Here is a 12,705-nt window from a genome sequence, read left to right on the forward strand (position 1 = left end):
TATATATATATATAATATAATTTTAAATATTATTTAATACACACAATTATTTATTTATTAATGAATTCATTCATTTATAATTTTGTATTATTAATTTCCGTGACTTTTCCAGATATAGAAATAATTAATTTTATAAGATGAATAAATAATTTTAAACCATCTTGTGGCCCCCTTGAAAGTGTGTTGGGGCCTCCTAGTTGAACAACATGAAATTATTTTAGTTGCAAATGAAATGATTCTGCTCTCTCCAATATTTACTACATTTACATTATTCTGCATTAACAACAGTGAAAGTAATGGAGATGGAAATCTTGATCTTGTGACTTACAAGGAGGAATGAGTGGTTGGGCTGATGCTGGCTGAGTAACATCGGTCAACAGTGACTCACTTCTAGAAGTTTCTGCCAGGTTCTGGGACAGCTGTGTGGACTTCAGTGGGCAAATGGACATCTTGGGCTGGGGGGACACCAGCGTCTGGCCTTGAAGAGAAGGCTTGATCTGGACGTTCTGGGGAGTAGCAAGAGCTCCACGAAGATGCGTGCGGAGAGCCAGACTTTGAACCTTGCAGAGGACAAAACATACTCAATGAATGTGGAGCATCATTAATCATTTTATTGCAACATACTGGGTAATTCTTTGTGTGTCCATGACTTAGTACTGATTTTATAAACAGGATACATGATGAAGATTGTCATAAATCATAAAGATTTAACTCTGTTTAGTTAAATGTTGTTAAATTATTATTGCAAAAAAAAATCAGCCAATTTGCATTCCCCCATTATTACATGACATTTTATTTATAAAGTGCTTAATGCTTATTTATTTTTATATAAGAAAATATATAAATGACTGGATTAAATTAATTCATTTAAATTGCAACAACAATTTAAATAAAATAACTCTGAAGTGGGGAAAATATGATTTAATCTTTATTCATTATACATCAGTAACCTTATCAAATAAACAATTAAATTGTATTATCATATATTATATTATTATATATTACATAAATAAATGCATATATAAATTTGACACAAATGGCACCATTTCTTGAGAATGTCCCATAAATTGACTAAAAAAAAACCTCTGTCTTACCTGTGATGATGCTGATTGAGAGGACACTGAACTTACAACCGTCAGATCAGGTTGAACAGCAGCTACAGTGGCAGCAGGAGTAAGAATCAGCTACAGGTTAAGAGACAATGACACGACAATAAGAAGAAAGAAGACAAAACAGAATCAGGTCAAGTCAGTGGAGACTTCAGAACACCGATGAACTCTTCTCAAAGAATATGATGCTTTTAGTAAATATCTGCTTACCATCTGAGTGCGCAGATACATTTGGGCCTGGCTACCTGTGGGAGAGCTGTTTCCTAGAAGCATGGCCTGCTGGGATATGGCTCCCGCTGTGCTATTGGAGCTAGTGACCTGGATGCGACCTATTGGCTGAGTTACAGGAGAGGTTGGCATGGTGATCTAGAGGGTGAGAGGTGTTTTCCTGTGTAATTCATCTTTGATCAAATCTTAAAGAAAGAAAAATGAAAATTCAGTCATCATTTATTCAAGTCATTCTAAACCTGTATGAGTTTATTTCTTCTGTTGAGTACAAAAAATATATATTTCAAGAATATTAATGACCAAACAGTTGATGGTAGTCATTGACTCCCACAATATGGAAAAAAAAAATACTATGGAAGTCAATGGTTTCCGTCAACTGTTTGGTGACCAACATTTTCCAAAATATCTTTTTTTGAGTTCAACAGTAGAAAGGAACTCACACATTTTGGAACAGTAAATGATGACAGAATTTTACTATCCCTTTAAATGTTTGGATAAAGCCTGAACCTATTTGCTAATTTACAAAGTACAGATTTATTTTATATTTATAAAAGGCCTTTTCCCAAATCAAATTACGATACACTTTTTATGGGGCACTTTTTTCCAACATAATGTCCAAATGAGAGCACATAGTCCATCTACGTGAAACAAAAGTGGGTTTGTGACAAAAGTGTATAAAGAAGGAAACACTTACTGATGTTTGAGACACACTAGCCAGCTGAGTTACATTCCCATTGGATGATGGAGGGGAGGAGGTGAGCTGCCTGCCATTAGTCTGCGTGGCCTGATAAGAAGTAGCATTATATTACATGATGTTATTATATTATATTATTATTTAGGGCTGCCAAATTATTAATCACGATTAATCACATCCAAAATAAAAGTTTGTGTTTACATAATATATGTGTGTGTTACATGCAATTTATATTATAAATATAAATATTTTACATATAAATATAACTTATTTTTCTTAAATATACACTTAAATATATGCATGTGTGTGTATTTATATATCCACCTTATTCTTCAACGCGGAAGTAAGCCTATAGGCGAGACTTCCGGTTCATTAGCCGCTATAGGGAAATAACGAGAATAATAATAATGTGCAGTAAACAGTAAAACTGTTTGCACTACAAACCAGTGTGTTCATAATTAAGATAATACATGAAAATAATATGGTAAGATTACTTACACACTAACTTTTATTTTGGACACGATTAATCGTTTGATATCCCTAATTGTATTACATTACATTACATTTGATTATTTTATATTGCACATATTTTCATATGTATTCTCATACCTGCTCTGTAGTGGTCAGGATTTGTGTAGCCGTGAGGTTCTGTTGATGCTGCTGTTGTAGTGCAGCCGTCTGCAGCAGGATATGCTGTTGTTGGGCAGCATACATCTGTTGTAGGTACTGAGCTGTCATGCTCTGTGGTCTGTGTAGCGTCTGCTGGATTACCTAGCCAAACACCACATCATAGGCTTCACATGCCACTGGAAGTGATCAACTTTTTGCCAATGTTTTTTACTCAAAACCACAACAAAGACATGGCATCTGAATATTAGGTCAGCCTCAAAGCAATGTTCAGAATTTGGCTACAGTGCATTAAAAGGCTGTTGCTATTTGTTAAATAAAACAAGATACATTAACACTGTGTAATATCATTTGTTTAATATGTTACTGGTTGATACCGGTGGGGAATTACCTGGACCGCCTGCCTGTCTGAAGTGATGTTTCCCAGAGGAATGCCGTTGGGCTGAGTGCCTGTGGGACTGTTGGATCTGGGTGTAGAGCTCACTGGTGTGGCACTGGTGGTGGGTGCAGTGCTGCTGGAGGCTGTTGTCACACAGCCATCATCCTCCATCTCTTCCTGACTCTGTTTATCTGTGTCGCCCATCAGAGTGGTTTGTTAGCCACGGTTAGCCACTATAATTTTGGACAAATATTTAAAATTAAAATTAAATTTTTTTTTTTTAAATTAGAGAATATTCTGTATTCTGTAATCCACTTCTGTTCAACTGCAGGATTTGCTGGTTATTGGTTGATTTAGCTGACTGAGTTTGATTTAATTAGAATTAGAATTTGATTTGGAAGTTGACTTAATTAGATTTTTTTTTACAACATATATATTGGCATATTTGAGAACAATGAAACAATTTATCCTATGTTACCTTTTTAGCCTATTACTAAAGGTAAATATTTACATATTATATTTTATAATATATACATATTATATTATATTATATATTTGTAGAAATTAGTTCAGACAGTTACAGTTACCAAATAGAAACTAACTTTAGCATTTTAAATATTTGATTAAATGCTCTAAAATTTGCATAAATATACTAGGGTAAAACGGTTTTTAATTATATAATGAAATGCACTTAAGTTTATATAGACAGTACGTAGATTATCAGTCATTCAGATTAAAAAAACAATAACATGTAGCCTATGCTGTATGTAATAAGTATGAATGTATGAATTATGTATGAATGTATGACAAATGTATGAATTAATGTGAATTCTGAGTGTGATATGTTTTTACTTTAATTAGGTCCATCCCATATCATAACCTGAGATCAAATGTTAACCCATATCAATCAGGACCACTGAAAGCAGGTCATTCACAAATGCATTCACAAATGCTACAGTATTGCTCAAAGGGTCCCCAATACAAACAAACATAAACATAACACCAACAAATATTCTGGAAAGTAATGTGATTAGCACACTACAATATTAGTGCTTCAACATATATGGCCTTTCAGAATCACATTTGACATTACCTTGAAAATTCACAAGTTTACAAAATTCCCAATTCATAAAATATAATTAAAAAGTACCTATAATTAAAATAAATTGTATAATTAAAATGTACAGTTTAACTTACAAACAGATGTAATAATTATTTATACAACTTCATAAATTCATTTTTTTTCATTTGATTGAATTATTGCAAATTTTTATTTAATATATGATACGTTTACAATATCAGTTTAATTGATAAAACTGTTATGAAAAATAGCATAGGGTATTTGCAGTTTTACATCTTGCATTTAATAAAATTTAAAAGCAATGAATTATAGAATGTATATTTTAATTTAAACCTGACGTTTCAAATTCAGCATATTAATTGGCCGATTTCTGTGCGCAAATGTCGCTTATTTTCTGGACCTGCACTTTTACGGGTTTTAGTAGCCTATTAAAACTGTTTAATTCATTTTCTATGTCGAATTACAGTATTTGTACAGTACACTCTATATCATACTGTTACAATATTTTCGGGGAAAATTACTAATTATAATAAATGAAAATATCGAAACAGTGAATTGGTTTATGCATATTGTGCAACCACGCGCTCTGTTTTGCCACAAACGTTCGATCTTTAAAAATGAGTGATTTTTTTTATAGTGTTTAATATTAGTTTATGCTATACTGTATTTTTTTTATCCAGACAAACTATCCATAATATATGACCTAGCCGATAAAGAATATCTATTTAGTAATTCTAAACTTTTTCCATCCCTAAAGGTCATTCAGTAAAATGTTTAAATCTCCTTATGGACTACTATAAATCAGTAAAATAAATTCTTTACAGTGTAGCCTATTGACGAAGCAGATCAACGGCAAATTTTAAATGGGCTAAAGAAAATATAAAAAGCCTATATATTTGCATTTACCAAACTTAAAAACCAGACCTCTCTCGCCTCTCGGTATCTCGGTGTCGTGAACTTATTACAGTCGATTGTAAATTGAATGTGTATAATCCGTTTAAAGGCAAAGGTAAGCTTTAAAGAAATTATTTGATAATGTTATAAGATAGGCTATAGCCTTAAATATTTAAATATAGCTAATCTTAGGCTTTTGTTGAAAAAAAAATCAATAAAATCTGTTTTCTACTTAGGCTACATAATGAGACATTCAAAGAATTTGACTCAATTTGAACTCGCGTGTTATGGATAATTAAATCAACTAAACATTTTTACATAAGGATACACGGCATTTTAAATTTAGGCAACCACCTAATTATTACAATAATTAGAAATAGCCTACTTATAAAAGACTGGTGTCGCTTACGAAGTGCGTTGTAGAATATTTCGACAGGCCGAATGTCTGCCTCAGTCATCTGTCTACTCTAGTCCGAACTCCTTCTAACTTTCCAGTCGAGCCCACCATGACATTCTTATTGTGGGACACTGAGATTTGTTTTAACAAACGAGTTGACGTGAATCAGAAAATCAATTGAAATTGAAAAATCAATTTTGAAATATATATTTTTTTATTAAGACTTTATGTCTCCATCATTGGGGAATCATGCGATCATGAGGCTTTAGTTTTCTCCCATGCAATGTTGAAGGCGCATCAGCTGATGAGTGTTACCTGCCTGATATGGATATGAGACTGCTGTGCTCTGTCAAGGCCTCAAGCTCAGTCATGTTGTACTGCGACAGCGCGCTCGAAAATGGAGATAAAAACAAAACGCTCCTGAGGCTGAGAAATTTCTGAGCCAGCAGCACCACTTGCTGTGTAGGAGGACTTCGTGCAGCGTTGCTCTCCACATTAATTTTCACCACTGCCCCTCTTTTGCTATCAGGGCCTTATAAAGACCCTAATTGTGTTGCATTTTTAGTTGTATTTTTTATTCAGTCGTTAAAAACTGCTAATTGTAGTTACATGTATTGAAATAGTTTGACGTCTACAGGATTTTAGGCTACTTGTTAATCTATAGCCTATGTCTTCTATTTGTCTTTATCCAGAATGTAGAAAACACACACATCTTAAATCGTGAATTCATAACACTCATGAACATGCAGAATCTGAACTTCAGCTTCAAATGCCAGTGTTAAAGTCAGTGTTATTTTGAGAGCTATGCATTGCAAATATTTTGGTGAATGTTCTTTAAACTTACGAAAAATTATTCATGATGGCTGTTTGTGTAATTTCCAAAACCTAATTTGCATTAGTAAACATTTTGAAACATTATTAAAAGGTCATTAATGTTGTTTATGTATGATTTCTGATGATTTTCTATACATTGTGTTCGACAGGCTATCATTAACTTACTGTGAACTACAGCCATATAGGCTACTTAAATTTCATCAGTTACAATAAATAAATGAGCCATTAACTTTTGATAAATGGGATGATTTATGAAATATCTACACTAAAAAAAAATCCTTAACATTTACGGTAAAAAAACGGCAGCTGTGGTTGCCGGAAATTTACCGTAAAAAATACGGTAGCAACATTTTAGGTTTTACGGTTATACCTTAAATTTACAGTTAAGTACCGTAATTTCATTAACTGATATAATGTTAATATACCAACCTATTGAAGTACTGAAGTCTGTTTTGTACCTTTGTAATACACTGATAACCACCAAATGCAGGTGGTGATGAGAAAGTCACATGATGAACCAAAGCCCATCACAAGCAGCTTTTAAATAATAACATGTATAGAAGGTGCACAGTGTCATTCACACAAACACTAAACACCATCAATTTTTCACTTCCAAAAATGGTATACTACCGTAAAATTCATGTCCAATACATGTAATGTCCAATACAGTTTTTCACCGTATATAGTAGGGGAATTTACCGTTAACCATTTAACAGGTTTTTACTGTAGCATTTTTAGTCTTTTACCATTAAATTCACGGTCATTTTTTACAGTGTATGTAATAAGCATGTAATAAGGATGATGTTGCCTATAGCTTCAAAGTGCATATTTTTGTAACGGTACACTTTTTTTTTTTTTTGTAAGAAATTTAAGAGGAAGAAAGCAACAGTCTGTGATTTCCATCCCCAAATATTTCAGATTGATTGATTGATTGATTGATTGTACCATGCATAGGCCTATATGTTTAGTGGTGGATTTTAAATGTTTTAATTTTGTAAGTAATGAACTTAAACATATGAAGTTTCATTAGGAGTGCATCCGTTTCATTTGCACATCAATTTCAATCTGCATAAAAAAATATGCAAAGGCATAAAAACGTATTAAAATAGGATGCTTTTAAAACCTCTAAGCTTATACGATTTGAAAATATTGCCAAAATGACATGGTTCAATGAGTACACTGTTTACAGCGCACAGACTCTTGTATCAAGAGGGAATCTGGTATCGTGACACTGTAACGACAGTAGTTTCGCCACTAGGAGGCGTCCATGGATTATAAAGGTGTGTCATAAAACGATTCTTGTATCACGCAAGAAAGATAATCCATTACCTTTATAGTTGGTTATTTTAGTGAATCAAAAACATACCGAACAAATGACTACATGAGCAGGTTCTTTTTATTCAACCAGTCGGAACAGTTAGCCTACTGAATTAATTTGACTTAATAATGAACAAGTTAGGCTATGACTTCTTCATGTCTGACTCGGTTACTGCTTTATGCTGTACAGTACAGTTGAAAGGACTGCACATATTCAGCATCTCAAAAGTCATTTAAAAGTACTTTCAATAATTGTATTTTTCTGATTTGTTATCCGTTCTAACATCTTTGAATTAAATTATTTCAAATATTTCTTCTTCAGAACTAGTAGAACTCGTAAGGAAATCGTAAGGATGCAAAAATGCGAACTTCTTATGTTGGTAAAATGTGTTTTTTTATTAAATCCCAAGAGTAGCAATAGAGCTATTCGTAACCTTTTCCAAGGAGAAATTATGACTGTGCCTTATGTTTTGTCTCATTGGATCTCTTTATTAAATGGAAAATTGATTTGCAGGAGAAATGTGTGCATGGTTGTTACCGCAGAAATATCATCTTAGAAATAAGATTTAAAAAGTTTCTTATAAGCTCATTCACAGATTTTATCCAGCAAATCATTATTTACAAAATTAAAAAAAAAGGCGTAAATGTAAATTGTATTTTTTGTAATAAATATGAAGAAACTGCCTTGCACTTATTTTGGCACTGTTCATACTCAGTTACACTGTGGTGTAAGGTTCAGAAATGTATTAATGAAAATATTCAGTGTTTAAGACCTTTTTCACTCTTATGGGAAAATGTACTCTTTGAGTTTACTGACTATTCTGACCAAGAGGAACAGTACTTTTACTTGATTAATTTACTTATAGCCTACTGTTGACCAAATTTCACATTCATAAGAATCAGAATCAGAATGAGCTTTATTGCCAGGTATGTTTACACATGAGGAATTTGTTTTAGTGACAGAAGCTCCACAGTGCAACAGAATGACAGTGACAAGACAGGACACGGATAATAAAAAGAATAATATACAAATAGACAAAATAGACAATGTACAAAATAGCAAAAACACAATATATAATATAGACAATTATGTATGTACAGGTATGATATGTGCAAATTTGAAATGTAAATAAGTATGTGTGTTAAACAAATAATGTATAATAGTGTTGTGTGTTCCACGTTTATTGTTAAGTGTTCATGAGATGGATGGCCCGAGGAAAGAAACTGTTCCTGTGTCTGGCCGTTCTGGTGCTCAGAGCTCTGTAGCGTCGACCAGACGGCAACAGTTCAAAGAGGGAGTGTGCTGGATGTGAGGGGTCCAGAGTGATTTTGCCAGCCCTTTTGCTCACTCTGGATGAGTACAGTTCTTGAAGAGAAGGGAGGGTTGTACCAATGATTCGCTCAGCAGTCCGGACTACCCTCTGTAGTCTTCCGAGGTCAGATTTGGTAGCTGAGCTGAACCAGACAGTTATTGAAGTTCAGAGGACTGATTCAATAACGGCAGAGTAGAACTGTTTCAGCCGCTCTACTCTGCTAAGTGTAAATTTACCATTAAGAAACACAATTTTATGGTTTTGTTGACTGAAATATGTATATATATTGACAGTATCAGAGACTCTTTAAATAAGAAGGCTGTAAGAAGTTTGAAAGCTTGTGAACTGTGATTTATATTTATATGTATACGTGTGTGTATGTATATCTTTGAAGGCTATATTTTGAACCTGGCAACTCCCCCTGGCAACGTTTATTTGTTGTAATTTGTCTTTCTAATTTGTTCCCCTTTTTTCTTTTGGTTATTGTTTCTGGATAAAATATTGTATGTTAATATTCTTTGAATAAAAAAAAAAGGATGCGATGCGAACTACTTCCTTGGCTGCTCTTCTCCACCCTCTTCGAAGTCTGTGTGGTATAATCGGAATGCTACCGGCCGCTTCCATCCAACCGAATTCAATTGAACATAAATATACGCCATAACATTAATCATATTGCGGACGTTTAATATTTTCACTTTCTCTAAACTGTCTAGACAAATAATTTTCTTGATACCAACAGTAACTAAAAATGTGTAATGTTTTTGTTGGAAATCCTCCTCATCCCCCCTTCCACATTCCGCTGTTTGGATCATTCCGTCTCGAGGCCTGAGCGAGAGAAGGGAGTGTTTCCCGTCAGCCACAGAAGTTTTACTAGTCCTATTAAATTCTGTCAGAACTTGAGTAATAATATTTCAGACAGGCCCATTCTACCACCGGGGTCAACACTATTTTGGACCAAAGAATAAGTCCAGTTTTCTAATTCCGGTTGTTATTTTTTATTCTCCCGTCGGTCGACATCGGGATAGCCTCATTAGCTAAGTTAGCTCACTAGCCGGAGTACGGAGACTTCATAATGCCCACGCTGCGGGACAGCACCATGTCCCACCCCGGAGAAAACCCGCACCAGGTCCGGGTAAAAGCTTATTACAGAGGGTGAGTAGTCAGTGAGCCAGCGCTGTCTTTTTAGATGTTTCGATACACTTACTATCTTATCTTGACCTCTTAATTGTGTGGTTTCGGGATATACACAAATAAATGATTAGCCAGCTAGCAGGCAGTGTTAGCAAAGCCCAAAACAAAACTCTATGAAGTTGTCAAGTCAAACCCACTCCAGTAAAACAGCCGTTTCTTAATTTCTTCCTCTTCAGCTGGTTTTCTTTTCGTATCATAATAGTTCACGTAAACATACTAATTATATGTTTGTGAGTTAAGATAATTATGGCTTATGATGCATTGTTTTCAGAGCTGCGCCTGTCATGGAGCTAGCTGTCTGCCTGTTTATTATAACATTTGCGTTCTATTATGTCACATTTAGGTAGGTGGTTCTATATAACAGTGTAATTAAGGGGAAACTAAAGTCACAGGTACCTGTATTGAAATTCATTAAATGATATATGCAAACAGTTTGTTCGTGTTATGAACACAATATGTAAGTTAGATCATCATATTATTTGTCTAAAATTATACCAGGTTTTTCTAAACGAGTACATCAGGGAATTGTTATCAGAATGGGACGTAACGACCTGTAAATTTGTTTCCTGTTCCTCTTACTGTTTAGGGAACAATTCTTGGGTTGCTTTGAAATAACTTTTATGTGCATAAAGGAGCACATTTATGTATAACTGATTTTCAATCAGATTTCCTTTCATGATGACGTGTGCGCTTAACATGCGCTTGAAAAACTTGTATGACAAGTATCTTTTGCCAGACCTGTTGGAGACTGATCTGTTCACACTCCCCATGAGCACTATTGTATGTGTGCAGCTGTCTTGATGATTCAATCAGTTTCAGTCAGTTGCTGATGATTATAATAATAATAATAATAATAATAACAGTAGTAGTAGTGGTCGTTGTTGTTATTATTATTATACTACTACTACTATTACTATTATCATTATAGGGAAGTGACAGGTCCACCGCCATTAGTGTCTCTGAACTGGCCACAGTAATGTTAAAACATCTTCAAAGAAACCTATCATCCCACAGTACCATCCTTTGTTTTTGAAATCTTAGTTTCAATGAAGCTGATTTTGTTTTGCTTTAAAGAAGAGCTCTGTGGAGAGCATGAATTGATGGTTCATGCCTTATAAAAATAGTAGCACAGAATTCCTGGGTGTGGACAGTTTTGAAACCCACCATTTGTCCCTGTGTGTGTGTTCCCTTTGGTTTCTGTTGTTTTTCAGTAGGTCATTTTAGCCAATCTTTGAACCAGTTTCAGCGCCCTTATTCTGCATAAACTTCTATTGTGGCTGCGATGGAGGCAGACAGAGGTTGATTCTTTGGTGTATGGAGGCCTTAAAGTCGGCATGAAATCAAAATTTACTTTATTTACTTTACTAGCGCACATTGCTAGTCTTGATGAGAACAATTAATCCGTGCAAGTTAATCCGCTGAAAAAAATTGTTTGTCTTGGTAATCTTTAATCAAAATCTGAACATTTGTTTCCGCTCTGGAATGGCAGTCCTTCTCTGATGATGTCAGTTTGACGGCTTGGGCAGAATATCCTTTTAAACACACCCCTCCAACCGTTAGTTTGATATGAGTGAGAGACAGAGAGGAGGAGCGCCAAAATAAAACCATGCCCTCGATTCAATATTCCGTTTCAGATGGAAATATGTCACCACACTGAAATAAAGTCGGTAGCAACTTCCGGTTCACGCGGACTTTAATGGCAGGTTTCTGCCTGAATGCAGTAGAGTCTTGAATTGAGAGAGAGAACATCTTACTCCCTGCACCTTTTATCTTCTGTTTGAAACCTGCTGAAGCCTGGCAAAGATGAAATTCACAGCCTTTAAGGCCCCAATATACTTGAAACAAAATCGAAGAACGAACTGATATGACGTAATTTCGAACAAAATCAGGCCAAAACGAAGTTCGTTTTGAGTTCATTTCGGCAGTTCGAAACAGCTGACCAAAGCGAACTTTCTGGGGGAGTTCGTTTTGGCTCCTAAACACCTTTGAGCTTCCATTGGTCCGTGGCGGTTACGCAGTCGGTGGGTGTGTTCTGAAACTCCACCTTCTATGACGTGAGATTTTTTTTCCCCGGTTTGTTTCTCATTCCACGGAGGTCCGACAGGAGAACAACATATCCTAGTCACTAGCAACATGAACACACTGGAGTGTCGAATAACTCAGCTGGCACAAATATATCTGCACCTGTACGATCGCTCGCGGAGAGACTTTAAAGATTCAGAGAAAGCATTTAATTCCTAGAAAGAAATTGCAACAAAGCTTGGTGTCGACGACCCGGAGTTATGCAAAAAGCGACGTAGAGAAACATCTAGAGATGCACCGATCAATTGGCCAGGGATCGGAATCGGCCGATTTTCCTCATGATTGGCCCGGATCGGTGATCGGCCGGTCAGTCTCACTTCTTTCCGATTTCGAGCCGATCCGTTTTGTTACCAGCGGCACAGACAATAATGTTAGCTGCGCATTCTCGCTCTCTTCTGTCCGACGACCCCTTCTCTCTCACACACGTCTCATTCGCTCTGGTTAAATAGTGCTTGTATTGCGCATTATTTTAGTCATTCCCACAGGTTTCGCACTTCTACCAAACGCGTGCGCACCACCACTGAACTATATTAGTGGAGCGCACAATCCGCGCTCAATC

At 35.3% G+C, this 12,705-nt stretch overlaps 2 protein-coding genes across 2 annotated transcripts in view; one reads left to right on the forward strand and one right to left on the reverse strand.

Moving 5' to 3' along the window:
* LOC107659351 (polyhomeotic-like protein 3) overlaps positions 1-5,791 on the reverse strand; it is an 11,656-nt gene extending 5,865 nt beyond the window's left edge. The window contains exons 1-7 of the mRNA XM_016448268.1: positions 5,730-5,791; positions 3,050-3,261; positions 2,641-2,802; positions 2,032-2,121; positions 1,320-1,475; positions 1,095-1,184; positions 329-560 (exon numbers count right to left, since the gene is read on the reverse strand). Of these exons, the coding sequence (XP_016303754.1) occupies positions 329-560; positions 1,095-1,184; positions 1,320-1,475; positions 2,032-2,121; positions 2,641-2,802; positions 3,050-3,241 (922 nt within the window). The 5' untranslated portion in view covers positions 3,242-3,261; positions 5,730-5,791. The remainder of the gene's footprint in view (positions 1-328; positions 561-1,094; positions 1,185-1,319; positions 1,476-2,031; positions 2,122-2,640; positions 2,803-3,049; positions 3,262-5,729) is intronic.
* A 3,903-nt stretch (positions 5,792-9,694) lies between these two features.
* The window catches only part of LOC107659412 (protein kinase C iota type-like), a 26,808-nt gene continuing 23,797 nt past the window's right edge, over positions 9,695-12,705 (forward strand). The window contains exon 1 of the mRNA XM_016448348.1: positions 9,695-10,025. Within this exon, the coding sequence (XP_016303834.1) occupies positions 9,946-10,025 (80 nt within the window). The 5' untranslated portion in view covers positions 9,695-9,945. The remainder of the gene's footprint in view (positions 10,026-12,705) is intronic.

The sequence above is a fragment of the Sinocyclocheilus anshuiensis genome, unplaced genomic scaffold, assembly GCF_001515605.1.
Source record: "Sinocyclocheilus anshuiensis isolate Anshui unplaced genomic scaffold, SAMN03320099.WGS_v1.1 scaffold940, whole genome shotgun sequence".
In the NCBI taxonomy this organism is placed as follows: domain Eukaryota; kingdom Metazoa; phylum Chordata; class Actinopteri; order Cypriniformes; family Cyprinidae; genus Sinocyclocheilus; species Sinocyclocheilus anshuiensis.